The sequence below is a fragment of the Fundulus heteroclitus genome, chromosome 23, assembly GCF_011125445.2.
Source record: "Fundulus heteroclitus isolate FHET01 chromosome 23, MU-UCD_Fhet_4.1, whole genome shotgun sequence".
NCBI lineage: Eukaryota > Metazoa > Chordata > Actinopteri > Cyprinodontiformes > Fundulidae > Fundulus > Fundulus heteroclitus.
The window spans coordinates 31111123-31129599 of record NC_046383.1 but is presented as its reverse complement, the minus strand read 5'-3'; the positions used below and the strand labels follow the sequence as shown (position 1 = coordinate 31129599).

At 42.5% G+C, this 18477-nt stretch overlaps 1 protein-coding gene across 2 annotated transcripts; it reads left to right on the top strand.

Moving 5' to 3' along the window:
• Positions 1 to 3922: 3922 nt before the first annotated feature.
• Positions 3923 to 18180, top strand: p2ry10 (P2Y receptor family member 10). Of its 2 annotated transcripts, XM_036127743.1 has the most exons (5): positions 3924 to 4049; positions 6769 to 6890; positions 9483 to 9754; positions 9990 to 10170; positions 14941 to 18180. In XM_036127743.1, exons 3-5 carry the CDS (start codon positions 9573 to 9575, stop codon positions 15745 to 15747), a joined length of 1170 nt encoding a protein of 389 aa, XP_035983636.1. In that variant the 5' UTR covers positions 3924 to 4049; positions 6769 to 6890; positions 9483 to 9572; the 3' UTR covers positions 15748 to 18180. The 2 variants fall into 2 exon arrangements, with proteins under 2 accessions (XP_035983637.1, XP_035983636.1); XM_036127744.1 differs by lacking the exon at positions 6769 to 6890 and having other exon boundaries at positions 3923 to 4049.
• Positions 18181 to 18477: the final 297 nt, after the last annotated feature.

Genomic DNA, 18477 nt, shown 5'->3' with positions numbered 1-18477 from the left:
GTTATGGTGGGATGAAAAGAGAGATGAACAGACACTTTGGGGCTTTTTTCTGCAGTAATACAGAAACTGCTCTGGTTGTGGTTAGGAGCTGTGCAAAAAAAGTAAAACCAAAAATGAGGCTCCTCCTTAGGCTCAGCTTTAGAGGTAATGTGAGGAGCTCTGTCATTTGAAGGGAGGCTCAAAGTAGAGCCGCTGCTCCTTTGCATTGAAAGGTGCCCGTTGAGTTGGTTTGGACTTTTGATCAGGGTGCCTCCCTTTGGATGTTTTCTGGGCATCTCCCACTAGGAGGAGACCCTGGGTGAGACCCAAAACCCATTGGTGGGAAAATTGCATTAACACAAGACATCACCAGTTCAAATTGATTAAGAACGCTTCCCAATCTTTATTTATGATAACAAACATTTATCTATTCAGCTTGCAAGTTGGCAGGAACATCGTTAAGTCTAAGGAGACTGGATAGTAATTGTTCATCAAGGAACTCGGAAGCCTTGCCTTTGACGGTTACGCGCACCACCAGGCGGGCGCCTTCTTCAACTTCTTCAGAAGTTGAACGATTCTAGTTGTTCATAATGTGCAGTCATGTTCTTACTTTAGGGTTACAGTTTAGTCAGTCATCTGCAAGATTATCTGCCCCCCTTTTATGCTTTGTTACCTTACAGCTAAAGTCACTCTCTTCTGTCTTAGGACAGCTCTCTCACCAGCTCAGCTTTGCTGCATCAGAGCTGGTTATCCAGGGATGCCTTCTTCCAGCGAATTGGTGCGGGCTGACATTGGGTTTCCCAACCTTGGGGATGCTGCTTATCCTCTGCAGGACTGGCTGGTGATGCCATTCAGTGACACCAGACGGCTTGCAGCAGAAATGCGGTTCAACCACAGTTTGAGCTTTGCGTGAGTGGTGGTTGAGAATGCCTTTAGGAGGCTGAAGGGAAGGTGGCGTTTGCCTCCAAAAAAGGAGCGGCTATGACATCAACCTTGTAAAATGTGCAGCGTTCACCTGCTGTACCGGCTTCCAGAATGTATTGAGGACACATTTGTTAAATTAACCAATATAATTAGGACTGATGGTTTAGAAACACTTCCTTATTTTGTGGCTTTATTTATCACACATTGTAGATTTTGAGCAAAACCGTAAGTTTACTTAATTGTGTTGTAAAAAAAAAAGAAAGAAGTGAAATTACTAGACATGTTTTATGTTATTTCTCAATTTTTGGTTTGCTACATGTCGCGGCAGGTGTTCAATTTGGACTGCATTCAGTGGAAATCTACATAAAAACGATGAAAGATCAATGAAGTAATGGAAACCATTGGGTGTAGGAGTCCAACGGATGTTATAGTAGAGAAAAATCTGTAAATAAAAAGCGCACCTCTGACCGTGTGAATACATTAAGACAGCATGTGAGTGTTTGTGTGACTTCTCTGTTGGTTTGGCTTGCACTCCACATTACTAGTACATTTTATGTACTATGACCAGAAAAAACCTTCATAAAGTGTACTAATTACTTCACACGGCTATATGTTCTGTCTCATTGTAGTTACTTGTCAGTAGAGGATTGTATTAGGGACACGATATGCAAGCTACTATATGTGTTATGTGTAGAGTGGGTGTGAGAAAAGGTTGCTTTGTAATTTGAGATTACAGCAGCTTCTGTTTCTAACAAGTCCAGGTAGGAACAGGTTGAAAAGCGATTTTTTTCTTCTTCCAGAAAAACTTTAAACCTACACAAAAAAAGAAAAAAAAAACACGTGTCACTCTCATCAGACACCCGGCATGGACCATTTCCCTGTCACTCCAAGGAAGGCCCGATAAAACTCTGACGTTTACCATAGCTCTCTGCAAAGGTCTACCAACTCTCTGCTAGTGGCTGCTGTCTCTCTGCTGATGGCTTCCTCCACCTCAACGTGTTCTGTGTCTCATTTTTGACTCAGAACACACAGACCAGTTGAATACAGGGCACAAACAATTCAGGAATGGGCAGCAGAGCTCAGTGGCTGCCGTCTGGCTTGGGAATGCCTTAGAATCCTTCAGAATGAGCTGGAGGAGGTTGCTGGGGAGAAGGATGGGTTGCTCTCATGGACCTGATGACCCTGCGACATGATCTCGGATAATAATAACATCGAATGAAAAGATAAATGTTACATTTCCAAAAAGATGTGTCGTTTTCTAAGACAATGCATGATTTTTTTCAGGGGAATGCAGCCATTCAACTCCACAAACCATCAATGAATAGACGGAGGGAAATCAGATTTCCATGTGCTGAACTTCTTTGCTACACAAAAAGCTACTATTAACTTTGTGTGTGTGTTGCTTAAAGAGCCATGAAAAGTTATAAAGTTCCTCTGTGCTCTACATTCAGGATGCAGGGGGACACTGATTCCTGGAATCTTAATAAAAGTAGAGCAGATGTCTTGCCGGAAAGGGTTCGAGGAATAGCGGCGTTGAAGCATGGAACGCAGCCTTTTTTAACCCCGTGAGTCAAGATTGGCGAACCTACTGGACACACAGAGTACTGCAGCTGAGGAGCGATTTGCCTACCGTTTCTCCAGGTCTCTGTTGGAGCCACTTTCTTGTCATTTGAACATCCGGCACAATACAATGTGCAATTTAATTTTTGGAAAAAAATAACGATTACAACAAAAATAAATAATAGTAGTTTTATTTAGGAGCTCATGTCTCTTAAAGCCATTTCAGATGGCTCTCTGTATGAAAACCAAAAATCACTTATGTTCGTACACCAACAGCTAGGGCCTTGTACTGCCAAAATCTGGTTGGCATTCCATGTTTTTTCCTCTGTTTTAATCACATGATACAAACAGAAGTTTATAACTGGCCTTGAATCTAGGGCTGAACGATTTTGGAAAATAATCTAATTGCGATTTTTTTTCTTAATATTGCGATTTAATGCGATTTTTTTCCCCCCAGTTTAATTTATCATGTCTTTTTAAACATATACAAACAACAAATCTATTTGTTTCCTCGCTGTGCAGAGTAGTTGCTAAAACACCCACAGCATCTAAACTCAGAGCAGAAATATGATATATTTCAACCAAAATTGCAATTTTGACTTTTCTCTGCATTAACCACAAGCAACAAAAATGGCCTCTAAATAAAGATGTTTGTAAACAAGGACTATTTAAAACAAGAACTTTTAATGTTTCTATTAATCAGAATATTGTTCAAGAGAACAGCTTTTAGTTGATTTGGACATCAATCCTTGTTGAACATGAAGTGCAACCAACAAGCAAGTCTATGTATTAAACTGATTGACCTGTACTTAATGCTATGTATGATTATATAAACTCTAAAACAAGTAATAAAATTAGATTATCTCACTGCTGCAACTGTCTTCCCTTCCATATGGAGGCAAACCCACGTTAAACATTTTACCAACACCTAATGAACGTGTCTAATTCCCTAATTGTTACATAGCCAAAAATTGCAGACTCTGCGATTTGGAAATTGCGTTTTTTTAAATCGCGATTATATTGAAAATGCGATTAATTGTTCAGCCCTACTTGAATCCTTGTTCAAACCCAACGAACAACGACTGAGAACGCTTAATTGGCCTTTTGTCATCCAGATGGCGGCTCTCGGGCCGTCCGCCAATCCATCAGCCGCTCCATATTGTCAAAACCTGTGTGGCACTCCATGACTGGTTGGCACCGTCAGCGGTACATCCCCACAACCACACTGACACTGAAACACCTTCAGGAGACATCCACCCAGGCGATTACACATGTCACACTGACAACACTGCACACCTCACCTGTACAATGTGTATTCCCAGAGCCACAACTTATCCCTGCAGGTCAATGGAGGCGGGTGTAGCAGGATGCGAGAAACTGCAATCTCCGTAATAAGCAAAACAAACACTCTGCCAAGAATGCGGGCAGACAGGCCATACGAAGTGAGGAACAACCTTCGAGAATTCTTCTCATATTTCTTTTTCAAAAGGGAGAGCTTTTCGATTCAAAAGTCGTATTTAGAGTCGTCTCTTATCCATTTTCCACCTGAGCAGACTGACGACCAGTTGGTAGAACTTCAGCATAAGGTGAGAGCCTGTAAAGTCCGTCTGATCTGACCTGTTTTAACCGGAAAGGAACAAAATAGGCGTCTGTAGTTCTATAAATAGCACACGTGTAGTGCCACTAAAGTGACATGATAGCCTGTTTTAAATGTAAAGGAATAGAAAGTGCAGTCAAAGCCCTATAGCATACTAACTGTGACCTAAAACCATGCCTGTTTTGACTGCAAATGAACCAAAAATGTACATGTTTACTGAATGATTCAGCGAACGAATCTTATGAATGATTCATTTTTATTGAACTGATTGTAGTGATTCAGCACACAAGGACTCTCGTTCCTATTACTACTGCTTGCCCTCCAAGAAAAGGAGCGCTAATAAAGGATCAGTCTGTCCCGAGGGAGCGCTCAGTCTTTGTGACGGCCGAGTGCGACATCTAGTGGCGGAAAGACAGAGTACATGACGCAGAACACCATTCTAACCTTTAAGAGCAGCCAGGATGATATCAGTATCAGATGTTGGTTAGGGGAATGTTTTTCAAGGTTCAAGGCTGACCTTCATATTAGGACATAAACTATAGCATCTATCTATCTATCTATCTATCTATCTATCTATCTATCTATCTATCTATCTATCTATCTATCTCTCTCTCTCTCTCTCTCTCTCTCTCTCTCTCTCTCTCTCTCTCTCTCTCTCTCTCTCTATATATATATATATATATATATATATATATATATATATATATATATATATACAGGGGTTGGACAATGAAACTGAAACACCTGGTTTTAGACCACAATAATTTATTAGTGTGGTGTAGGGCCATTCTTCTTGCAGGATAGAGGCCAGGTCACGATGTGATGCTGGTGGAGGAAAATGTTTCCTGACTCGCTCCTCCAAAACACCCCAAAGTGGCTCAATAAAATTTAGATCTGGTGACTGTGCAGGCCATGGGAGATGTTCAACTTCACTTTCATGTTCATCAAACCAATCTTTCACCAGTCTTGCTGTGTGTATTGGTGCATTGTCATCCTGATACACGGCACCTCCTTCAGGATACCATGTTTGAACCATTGGATGCACATGGTCCTCCAGAATGGTTGGGTAGTCCTTGGCAGTGACGCGCCCATCTAGCACAAGTATGGGGCCAAGGGAATGCCATGATATGGCAGCCCAAACCAGCACTGATCCACCCCTATGCTTCACTCTGGGCATGCAACAGTCTGGGTGGTACGCTTCTTTGGGGCTTCTCCACACCGTAACTCTCCTGGATGTGGGGAAAACAGTAAAGGTGGACTCATCAGAGAACAATACATGTTTCAAATTGTCAACAGCCCAAGATTTGCACTCCTTGCACCATTGAAACCGACGTTTGGCATTGACACGAGTGACCAAAGGTTTGGCTATAGCAGCCCGGCCGTGGATATTGACCCTGTGGAGCTCCCGACGGACAGTTTTGGTGGAAACAGGAGAGTTGAGGTGCACATTTAATTCTGCCGTGATTTGGGGAGCCGTGGTTTTATGTTCTTTGGATACAATCCAGGTTAGCACCCAAGCATCCCTTTCAGACAGCTTCCTCTTGCATCCACAGTTAATGTGGATGCAAGATAATGTTGTGTGCATTGCAATATTTTGAGCAAAACTGTGCTCTTACCATGCTAATTGGACCTTCACACTCTGCTCTTATTGGTTGAATGTGCAATTAATGAAGATTGGCCACCAGGCTGGTCCAATTTAGCCATGAAACCTCCCACACTAAAATGAGAGGTGTTTCAGTTTCATTATTGTCCACCCCCTATATATATATATATATATATATATATATATATATATATATATATATATATATATATGTGTGTGTGTGTGTATATATATGTATCTATCTATCTATCTATCTATCTATATATATATATCTATATCTATCTATCTATCTATCTATCTATCTATCTATATATATATATATATATATATATATATATATATATATATGTGTGTGTGTATATATATATATATATATGTATATATATGTGTGTGTGTGTGTGTGTGTGTGTGTGTGTGTGTGTGTACTGCATATATATGTATAAACCGCACAGTTCATTGGCAGAACCTGGGAACCTTTAGCTTCTCTGTGTGAGTGAGACCCTGCGTCACCCTGGAACTGTAAAAATAATTATTGGCTGAACGGTTTCAAAAAAGGGAAGTAGCATCCAAACAGAGGAAGCCGGTGAGCATAATTGTAAGGACACATTCATCTAGAGTCAACATTTACACAGTTTTGCAGCACAGCAGGGTTAACTGCCTGCACACGTGCGGCAGGGAGCAAGGCTGACTCTCTAGATCCGCTCTGACACCTGTTGCAGGCATCGTGATAATTATAGAAGAACAATGTTCTCTTGGGCCCGGTCGGTCTGTTTCTGCTGTCTCTTAACCACACGTGCACACTATTCTGTGTCAGGCTTCGCTCCGTTGCCAGGGAGTCAGTGACGTGTCAAACGGTAGAAAAATACCACAGCAGACACAGAGGGCAGAGCTTCCCCTTCCACCCATGATCATGACTCTGAAACCAAGAGTCAAGCCTGCAACGGCTCACAGCAGATGCCACCCTTTCGTGTAGTTGCACAGGCAAACCACATTAGTGAGAGGGATTTGCTGACTTCACAGGCCCGGCGGACAGGTTTCTTTGCCTCGTGCAAAAGTGCACACGAAAGAGGAAGGAGAAGAAGGGTGTGTGTTTGCTTCTGTGCAGCTCAAGGAGGGGTGTGCATTGCTGAAGCGGTTGGAGCATGTGGACGCAGGCCCTCATCTCTGGCTCCGGACTGCTCTTTGTGCGCCCGCCGATGATTTGAGGAGAAGATACTGCAAGACAAGGTAAAGACTAATGTCCTCTTTGAATATAACGTCTGTGAGGAAGTTTACTGCTCGTCCTTGTGGTTTGTCACATTTTTGCATTTTATTCACGATTAGGATTTGTTGTTTCTGTTCTCAACCAAACGAATGCGTCCGTGCAACATGTGAGCGATGCCTTGATTGATGTGCGCCGCGGGTTAGGTCGGCAAAATTCGACGAAGTTCTTCGTTTGCGATTCAGTCCAGTGCGTGATCTCGGAAGGCTTAAAGGTGGAGAAATGAGAAGCGCATCTCCTGTCAGCTCTAAAATGTTTGAGGCTTATTAACAGAATTTAATTTAATTTTTTAAATAAATAAAATTAAATCATGGGAAATTGCTGTGTAACAAGTGCAACCGATGATCAGCACGATCAGGGGTCAAATCGGGTCACATAAATAAAATAAATAAGTGTCAGTATCTTTCTCTTCCCCTTGTGGGGACCAGCATAGAAAGGGTGTGGGCCACCCTTGCTGGTAGAGGGAAGGATGATGTCTCTCTGATAAACTCTGAGATGAACGTTCCACAATTAGATTTCCTGCTGCAGTCTTTATCGACCTTCAATCTGCCACGTTCGCTGTCAGGGCCTTTGACACGCCGTTGAGCTCAAACCGTCAGCATGCAGACACGGTTCAGCGTCTTAACACGTGTTACACTTTGATTTGATAAGATTTGTTGAATTATTTAGTTTCACACTTTTTACATTAACTTCAGGAGCTACTTTACTGTTGCAGAGCGTGCTACTAAAACGTGCAACAACCGTCTTTCTTTATCTAACTCCAGATCATCAGGAAACCGCTCCTATAGGCCGTTAAGACCACCTATCCTATTGTTAACTATCTTTGACGGGCTGCATGTGGGTTGGAATCCATATCTCCAAAGGCACGGTGAAACACCCGAGACCTTTCAAGAAAACGCCAGCAGCAGACAGAAAAGAAATGAGAAAACGAAGCGTCCATTGTATGATCAGAAAATAGTCAAAAAGAAAAAAAATGAATTTGTGGAAGGTTTTGTGAACAAGACTTCTAGTAAATATATAATAATATGCTCAATGCTAACAGGAGTTTACCTGGAGCCATGTGCTCTGGTAAGAGGAAACTGACACTGACCTTTTCTGCAACAGACACTCCGGGTGGAATACTGAATATTGCCTTACCAAAATCCACATATTCAATAGTAATACAGCAAAGGCTGGTCTGAAATGCAATAACTGGACACTGTGGTGCTGCAGCAGAGACACACACCCTGATAGCAGAGACAGAGCTGAGAGGAGAAGAGGGACTTATCTCAGCTGATGTTGTCATCTCAACGTCTTGTTTTAATATTGCCATTGCATTATTTATTTATTTTATTCGCGCTACATTGGTTTGGGTGTAAAACGCTGGATGAGATGAGTGTGTGGAAAGGCACCGCATTCCTATTTTTAAGTGGAGGATGCGTGTTGCTGCGGACCCGTTTCTCCTCCAATGACGGGGGGGAATTTGTCAAAGTGCGTGACATCACGCCTTCTTTCAAATACCAGGACGTTTTAACCCAAAAGCTGGGCGGACTCTGCCAATGAGAAAAGAACAAGGATCCACAACGTACGGTCAAATCAACCCAAAAGCACACCAGACAGAAAATCAGCCATATCAGTCCTCAGACCCAAGTCCTATGAAAAGGAAAAAGCAGATAAACAACAAAACAACTATGGAGTGGGCTGAAGAGGAGAGAGCAGATGAACTAGTGTGATCGAGCAAAAAGATCAATTTCTCACTTTCTCTTTGAGTGTTTGCTTCACCCTGGGAAAACGGGAAAGGAGACTAAGTGCGGTCTTAATGGCAAAATGTTTTTTAGAAAGCATTGATGGCAGGGGTAAAAACAATTATGTCACTGGTTTATTATTATTATTATTATTATTATTATTTTTATTGTTATTATTATTATAATAACTTATTTATTTCCCTGGGATCCACCCCCCATCAGAAAACCACACTAGAATTATAGCCAGTTTTTCCTTTTCTGTGTGGGAGTCTGTCACTGCAGTAAAACATTTTAAAATAAGTTTACGCCCCTTTACCAAGAGCAACGATAAGTTTGTCTGTGTCTGCGATGACAGCATGTCTGTTCGCCACGAATAACTATAGAGATTTGAAGAACTTTCTCTAGACAGCGGTGGGCCGACAGGAAAAGCCTTAGCTGTAGAAATGGGCAAATTCAGGAACAAAAAGACCCGTGCTTTCCTTGGCAGATGTAAATAAACGGGTTTCGAAGCAGATGTTGGGCTCGTCGCGCGTTCCTGTTAGCGGGTGGAGCAGCAGTCTGTAGGTGGACAAACACCTGCTCATTATGAAACTGAATGTTCACATGTGGATGCTGGCTTTGCGTCTTCTAACGGCCCTGATGCATTTCGAAGATCTTTCACTTCAGCACTGCTGGCAAAAAGCACCTACTAAGAGATTCGATGGACTCTGTTTGAATCGATGACCTATTAAAAGAGAAGGAAGTTTTCACTTTTTTGCGACTTCGTAAAGTTAGACCAACTTGTACAGGATTTATTTTTAGGCCTTTCACACCTCTCTGCTTTCTCTCTTTCAGTTGCGATGACGAGTAACAACATGAAGTGAAAAGAGCCGCCACCCTCAGTGTTATTAGGAGAACAAAAACATAAAAAAAAACAAAATAATAATGAGTGTGAGTGGAAGTGGATCGTCCAACCACTCCTCCTCCTCCTCCCTGTTATGTGGCCACAATTTAACCAGCTGGAACCACAGTATGGACCAGATGTACACCTACTTCTACCTGCTGCTCTTCATCCCAGGGCTGCTCCTCAACACCACCGCTCTCTGGGTCCTCTGCAAACACTTCAGGTAGGTCAGGCAGGCTTCCACGCGAAGGAGGTCAAAGCTGTTATTAGATGCTATAAGCAATTCATTTTGATTTAGACTTATCTTTGACAGAGCTTCATAAGGTGCAAAGTGAAATTGCTCAAGATCCCTTAAAACGATTTCATCTACACATATTACCGCTGATATTTCGCAACTGTTGCGTAACACCGCGAGGCTCTGCAGAACCAAACCGACTCTTCTGCGTGTCGTTCCACAGCAAGAAGACCAAGGCGGTGATGTTCATGATAAACCTGGCTTTGGCAGACCTGGTCCACATCCTCTCTCTGCCCCTCAGGATCTACTATTACTTCACGCACACGTGGCCCTTCGGACAAAGCCTCTGCCTGCTCTGCTTCTATCTCAAATACCTCAACATGTACGCCGCCATCGTGTTCCTGGTAAGAGTCCTGGTGCCGTTTGGACAGATCACTCCAAAAGGTTCTGATGAAGCTATGAGGGGAAAAAGGAGAAGTCCAATTCATTTAGCGTTATGTTTTAACATAAATCTAAAACGCTTTACAGAAGTGTCTGAGCCTCTTAGGCTTGTCTTTGATTTTGTCAAGCTATAGGAATCGGCTTCGGTATATCATTGGTGGATTTTAGACTTAGACTTAGGCAGCTTTATTTGTCATTTTGTATGGACAGAGTGCGTACAGAACAAAATTTCGTTTGCATACAGCTTGAAAATTACAGTGAATTGCAGTATATTACAGGGTAAAGTAAATTATTTTATATTATAGACCAGTGGTCCTCACTATTTTTGTTCATGAGAGTCAGGTTGGAAGAGCAAAGTCCAGTTGGAGAGCCACAACGTAGCAAAATTTAACAAATGTAAAAATGAAATGAAAATCAGTCCATCCCACAAACCAAATATAAAACACACCCAGCAGACTGTCTATTAAGAAAAAAAATTACCTCAGTGCAGTGGCGAGCGGAAGTGAAGGATACGCATGCGTTTGTAATTTGCTGTTGCAATCACAGGGAGGCATGCGAGAGGAGCACGGCTGGGCCGGGTCCTCTGCTCTCTCTCTATCTTGACAGTGATCATGGTGGAAAATGCTCACGCCCAAGCAGAGGTGGGTAGAGTAACCAGAGGTTTTACTCGAGTAAGAGTAGCAGTAGTTCAACATTATTTTACTCAAGTCAAAGTTAAAAGTACTCAACCCAGAAATTACTGCAGTAAGAGTATAAAAAGAGTATTTGGTACGAAGGCTACTTAAGTACTGAGTAAATATTTATAACAACTGATTTAATATTTAAAAATTATGTAATTGGTTGGCAAAAATATTACATTAGGTACAAATTCTGGTAATTTAACAACTAACAAAACATTTACAAACAATAACAATCACAAAGTAACACATTCAGGCGGAAGAAACACTTTGTTTTTTCAAGATAAAATTTATGAAACCAAGCAGTTAATGTATATACAGTAAGTTAGGACAGTGCAAAGTACTTCCAATAACTATATCTGTTTACTTTACGGATACTTGACCTGTAAATATCTCGATCAGCTCAAAAGACAGAAAATACCAGTAAAAGAACAAAGCTTGTGTAGAAACAAGAAGTCTGACCTTAATAGAAACTGCAGACTTGTCTCTGGTGCATTTTTGGTTGAAACAGGTTTGTTTTTTATTCAGCAAAGTTACTCACAGTGGATAGAAATGCCAGAGATTTTACTTAAGTAAGAGTAGGGATACTTCTTCATAATATTTACTCAAGTAAAAGTAAGAAGTACAGTGCAGTCAAACTACTCCTAGAAGTACAATTTGTTCAAAAGGTTACTCACGTAATGTAACTGAGTAAATGTAACTGAGTAAATGTAACTAATCACTACCCATCTCCGCTCCCGGGTGTTTGTGCTCATAAAGAAGGACATCACTTTCTGAACAAGCGGTTTCAACGTGATCTGCTTCAGAAGCCAAACCGCACAGGTGACCAACACCTGACCCCGAGGATCCCGTTTATCTGAAGCACAGTTATTCCACTTTCAAAGTGCGGCGTGACTGTCCGCGCAGAGCTGTGGGATGGGGGGTGTAGCTGAGGATAAGTTCCCGCTGACGGGGGGTTTTCAGTGACGTCCTCAGGCTTATTTACATCACAGAATCTGGAGCCGAACTCGCCCTTCAGCTCCTCCACTGCCACTAATCCCCCGTGGCTGAAGTGCTGCTGATGAGACGGATCACCTGTGGCTGTTGCTCTGAGTTTTGGGAAGAGGAAGAGTTCTCTGTCATGTTTCCACGGGCCAGTAACTTTATTTTAGAATGCTCTCTAAATGCCTGTAGCCGCTAAAGGCCAAGGTTTAGCGTGGAAAGTTGTCACTTCCTTGGAGTTGCAAGTTGCTAGTCTTCAGGTGATCAGTGTGGGTCGTTCAACTCTGGCTGCCGTTTCCTCTTGCTGCCCAAAAAATGTTCGAAATCGCTCCTTTCCACAGGACAGGCATCACTAGATCGCTCTGCTCGGTGTCAGTCTTCATTAACTGCCTGGAAACTAGATAATTCACCACCTAAAAAAACATATTTTGGAATCTGTTGCTGGTGAACTTTAACACAAGCGACTCTTGATGGATGAAGCAGTGGAAGCTGACATTGCATCTCTTTTTTCCATGAGGCCAACAAGACCTTTCTCCCCGGCTCACATGCTCGGGGCACCATTAGTTCACACACCCAGAGTGTCCCATGTTTTTCCGCCAAAGAATATTCAAAGGCCATTCGGAGTGTCCTCACCTCTTGTTCGGCCTTGGGGTCGTAGTAAAAACAGCATTTCTTCTTGCAAAGAGTCTTCTTTTGGGAAGCAAAACTGAGCAACATGTGTGGCATCTGTGCTTTCATCCGCTGCTGTGCTGAAACATGGAGCTACACGCAGATCAGACAACAGTGGTCACCGCTGTCCTTTCCTGTGTCTTCCATCTGCTTTATTATCGCTGAGTCAGACAACTGTGATACCTTCATTTGTCTACGAAATGCGTCCTTGTCGCCAAAGTCTCTAAACACCAGAGAGCCATCTTCTACTATTTCTGAGCCTGAGAATGGCTTCTTCAGCTCACCCCAAAATCCACGGCATCCCAAAAGAAGCGGCTGCTAAACGTTCTGCAGTAGAGGTCCTTCTGTGGATAAGACTTTGCTGCTTAGAAAAGTTATGACTCATCCTTTTTCATGAATCATTTTACTTGTTGAGGTTTGCTGGCAGCCACATAACTTTAATTGAAATTTGGATGTGCAAGTCACTTCGTTTGAAGCCAGAGAGGGTTAGTTTGCTTATGAAGCGATGAAGATCCTTGCCGTGAGGGAAAAAAAAAAAAGAACGTGTCTGTCTATTTCTCCTGAAATGCTCTGTGCTAACCTTGCAAACATCGTACCTGTTGTTTCTTTGACTCAGAACATCTGTCACTGGTGTGCTTTTCTCTGCTCCAACATCTTCATGTTGATTTTTTTGTGTTCTTCAGACTCTTTATCCTCACCGTCTCATGTGTATGTTTTATGCCTTATTTTTAGTTATAAATCCTCCCGTTTTGCAAAATACCTTCATGGTATGGCAGCGTGTTGTAAATAGTGTCCCCTGTCTGGAAACAACTGCACCTGAGGTAAAATGAGAAATATAATGCAAATGTTTATAGAGTGCATCATGTCTTTCTGCAGCTCCTTTTAAAGATGCAGTGGCCGTGCTGGCGTGTTGTTGCAAGCGTCCGCGCAAGCCACCAAATTAGGCATGGTGAGCCGCATGTAAATATAAATAAAATAAATATTTGCCTTTATAGTCCCAGAGAGGGGGAATTACTCTCTGTGTTTAACCCGTCCCTTAGGGGGCGGTGAGCATCCAACGCTGAGAGACGCGTGGGGAGCAATCTGTGGTCAAGGGTCTTGCTCAGGAGTCCCAGAGTGACAGACTGAGTTTCAAACCAATGACCTTTGGTCCCTCTCCAAGACACAAACAGTTGGCTCTCAAACCGCTTGGTCACCCCTCCCACCGTGTGGCCGGTGAGCCATGCAATGACTATCCCTGTGATAAGCGTACACAAACAGCCTTAAAAAGCAACTCTAAAACCTGGGATGTGCCTTTTTGATCCCGCCCCCTCCGCCGAGATGATGTGGGACTTTTCTCTTTACCAGCTCCTTAAGCGTCAGAGTCATTTTTGTTCATTTCTTTCTGACAAAATAACAGAAGCTCAGTCAGATTGCTTAGAGTGCTTCTAGGAAAATCTAGTTACAATTATTACTCCAAATCATGCAGATGTAGATCTGGTGTTTGAATGGGTCCTTCTAACTCATGAATGTGTTTTGAAACCATTCAAATGTAGCTCTGGTTATGCTTTTAGTATCATCATCTCCCTGGAAGGAGAACCTCCTCATCACTCTTAAGCAGAATCTAACAGGATGTCTCATCAGACTAGACCACATGTCTGACATCCTTCCTTCAATGACGACTTTCTTCTTGCTACTTTTCCATAAATACCTGATCTGTGAAATGTACTAATAGCTGCTTTGTAGACAGTTGCTCCCACCTGAGCTGCGGATCTCTGCACATCCTCCAGAGTAACCGTGAACCTCTTTGTTGCTTGTCTGAGTGACGCTCTCCCTGCCTGCCCGGCCAGTCAGATTATTGAACGGCCATGTCTTGGTAGATTTCCAGTCGTAGCACAATCTTTCCGTTCTAAAATGATAGATTGAACCCTGTGATGGTTCTGTGAGGTGTTCAAAACGCAGGATGTCGATTTAAGATTAAATTATGCTTTAGAGCAAAAACGTAATCCCTGACTTCTGAAAGCAATTGGTTGCTTTCAGAAGCCATTTCTATTTTTTTGATATGATGGACTGAAAAGAAATGCCTACCTCTCTGTTTATATGTTTATTCCCTAAAACATTTTGAAACCCGTTTATACTTTTTCTTACATTTTACAATAATCCATCACTTTGTGTCAGTCTATCACATAAAATGCCAATAAAACACACTAAAGTTTGTGGTTGTAACAGGACAAAATAGGAAGTAAGGGGCATTAAAAGATGAGGAAGTCATAATATATATATATATATATATATATATATATATATATATATATATATATATATATATATATATATATATATATATATATATAGTTATTTATTTTTATTTTTTTTGGTGGGAGGCTGTCAAAAAAAACCCTGTGATTGATGTTCTTTGTGTTTAAGGTGTGCATCAGCGTGCAGAGATACGGCTTCCTCCTCAACCCGTTTGCTGCCCGTCGGTGGAGGCGTCGCTACGACCTGCTGATCAGTATCGTTGTGTGGGTGTTCGTCAGCATCGCTTGCTCTCCCTTCATTCTGATGCGGAGCAGTGGAAGCAGCCGCAACGCAACGATCTCCAATTCCAGCACGGCGGGCTGTTTTAAAGACCTGCCCATGCGTAAGATCTCCGTCCCCCTGGCCGTGTCCATGATGAGCGGGTGCGAGCTCTTCGGCTTCCTGATACCTCTGATCTGCATCAGTTACTGCTCCGTCCGCATAGCCTGGTCCCTCAACCACAGGCCGGCCGAGAATCAGCAGAACTCCGCCGCCGCCAGCTCCTCCACGCGTAGCAGACTCCAGTCCATCACTTCCAACGGCCAGGGAGACAAAAGCCACGAGAAGCATGTGAACAGCGAGAAGCGGCGAGCTCTGCGGATGGTGCTGAGCTGCTCGGGTCTCTTTCTGCTCTGCTTCGCCCCGTACCACATCAACTTCCTGCTGTACCTGATGGTTTCGCAGGACTTCATCAAAAACTGTGCCACCAGGCTGGCTGTCAAGCAGTTTCATCCCGTGTCTCTCTGCTTGGCGAGCATGAGCTGCTGCCTCAACCCACTTCTCTACTACTTTCTAAATGCTGAATTCAGAATGCACCTCAGGCGCACCTCCTCCTTCTCCTCCTCATTCGTCTCCTCTCCAGTCACCTCCCCGAAGGAGTGTCCTGCCCAGGCCAGACTGCTGAGGATGGAGAGCACCTGCTCTGAGAGGGAATAGCATTACTGAGAGAAGACCCCACAGGGCCTTTTAAAAACATTTATACTGCCTCTTGAAGTATTTCATGTTTTGTTACTTTGCAGCCACATGCAGTCATATTCAATACATTAAAATTATCATTGAAACGTCCATTTATTTCAGTAACTCAATTCACTAAGAGGAACACATTATTCAGATCAACAAAGACGGATGATTTTTTTAAAGTTTTTATATCTATTAATTGTTATTTTTTCCCCCCATCTCCAACTAATAAAAGCACAGCATTTAGGATTTCAATATTGCACCAGACCAATAAAAATAAAAGCTAAATTTTTTCAAAGCAGAAATGGGGCTTAAGGAAGAGTATGTTTAATATTGGCTTAAAGGCTGTTTTTCCCCCCAGAAGGTCTGACTTTTAATCTGACTAACAAGCCTCTTAGAAAGGCATATTCTAATTTATTGAATATGGCTGTAGAGTCTTTTACTGTCATCATAGTAAACTGGCACAAAAAGGATTCACTGCTTTTTTAATTTAACCACAATAAATCTGAAATTGATTGTATTTATCTGCATTCAGCCTGTTGTTGAGCCACTCGTTGGTCCCCTCACAGTTTCGTCCATCCATTTTGCACAATAGCTCACGCTCTCTCAGATCGGGTGGAGCGCGTCTGTGATCATCAGCTTTTCAGTCATACTTCTGAATTGGAACTGTTTTTCTGGACTTTCACTGGTCCGTTAAAACACACGGACCTGCTTCAGTCTAACCCCTTCCACTGCTGGGAGGTTAACCTAAAACCTGGTTTCAAGCCTTTTAATTCTTCTCACGGGTTTTTGTTCGAGGATCAGCCTTCAGCTCCATCGGGGGAACGCCTCCCCACAGCATGGGCCTTCCTCCACCATGTTTCACCATGGGAATGCCGTGTTTGAAGACAACATGCGGTGTTAGGTTTCCACCACACATTGCGTTTGCGTGTGAGCTAAAAAGTTTATTTTGGTCATATTTTTCCAACACATTTGCTGTTTCTCCTACGTCGGTGGTCTCACACCCTGCTCCTCAGGACCCTGCATCCTGCATGCACACATTTCCCAGTTGCAACGCCATCTACATGCTTCTGCAGACCACAATCCCATTTGAAATAGGTTTACTGGAGCTGTGGTTGTTGGGGGAAACTGTCTCTTCTTACTTGTGGCCAAAAGCAAATGGGACTGCTTACAGTTTATGCATTTGTTTCATAAAGGCTGGATTCACGAGAACACGACTAATTGTTATCCAGTCAAATCTTTCTCCCCTGTGAATTGCGGATCTCTGCAGATCCTCCAGAGCTGCCATGGCTGGGCTGCTTGACTGTTTAATGTTCTTTGTTTATCCATTATGGTGGACAGCCTTGGCTTGCTAGACTTTCGCAACACACTTCCATTTTTCAGATAACGCATTCTCTGCAACGTTATGAGATCGTTAAGACTTGGGATGTTGTTTTGTGTCTTAACTCTTCTTTTAACTTCTCCGCGCCGTTCCCTTTGACCCTGTATTTCTGGGTCTTCATGAGGCTGCTAACCTGTAATTCACCTGGATGCTATTTGACCTGGATTTTATTTAGGGGCAATCAGAAAACGGGTTCTGGAAACATGCGATTTCCACAGATTTTAGATTTCTATTTGCAAAAATGCTTTAAAAAAAAACATAATTTTACTTCCACTTCACAAAGATGCACTACAGAAATAAACTGATACGTTTGACATTTGTGGTTGCAACGTGACGGGATGTTAAAAATCTCATGCGGTATGAATACTTTTGCAAGGCCCTGCATTTTTCATTCAGGTATTAATTATGCTGAACTGAACAAATACAACAAAAATAGTCGCTTTAAACCAAAATGAGCGACAGTCTGGGAGCAAGCCAGAGCTCCAACCTTGCCCACGAACAGTTTGACTTGTAAACTGAGGCCTAGGAAGGTTTGGATTAGACAAGATGCTTCTGATCTTCCAGCTCTGGAAACCTTTCACCAGAAGAAAGGAGAAAATACAAATGATGACCACATGTTTCGTCATAATAGTTCTCAGGTATTAAAACGTGTTTATTTTTAGACCTGTTTGTCCGGAGTCTTAAATTTCAGCACAATGCTAACGTTTCAGATAAGCTATCTGTAAAAGAAGCTACATGACAGTGTATTGTACTTTACTGTGAATAAAAGTGACGCTTTCTTTCTCACGGGACTTTTGATATTTGTCTCCAGAGTTGTTGTTGTTGTTTTATTTGTGGTTGCTTTGATGGGCATTAAATAAATAAATAAAAAGAAAAGAAAAGAAGACTGACACGTCTCGTTTCTCGCCGTACTTCCTGTCAAAGAGCGTGGTTGTAGTTGGCAGCTGCTGCAGACGCACTGAAAGGCAATAACCGTTGGGGTCTGGGCCCCCAAACACCCACCTGCTCCTGCATCTGCAAAAAAAAAAAAACCCAACCACCTCTGACATCAAACCAAGCTCAGCCCACCTCTGGAAACACAGAACAGTGCACCCGCCTCGTATCTTCCTGCTGTGAAACTAATTTGCAACACTTTAGTTCTTTCGGTTACCTAAAATAACACTTAGTGTTTCAGCCGTGTTTGCCTGAAACAAATTAGGCTTCAGCTTGCTACTTTTGATATGTTCTGATGTTTTTTCTGCGCTGAAAAGGGAACAGTCATACTGGATGAGCATGATTGCGTCTGTTCAAAGATATATAATAGCAGAACTGATGGTGTTAACCAAAAA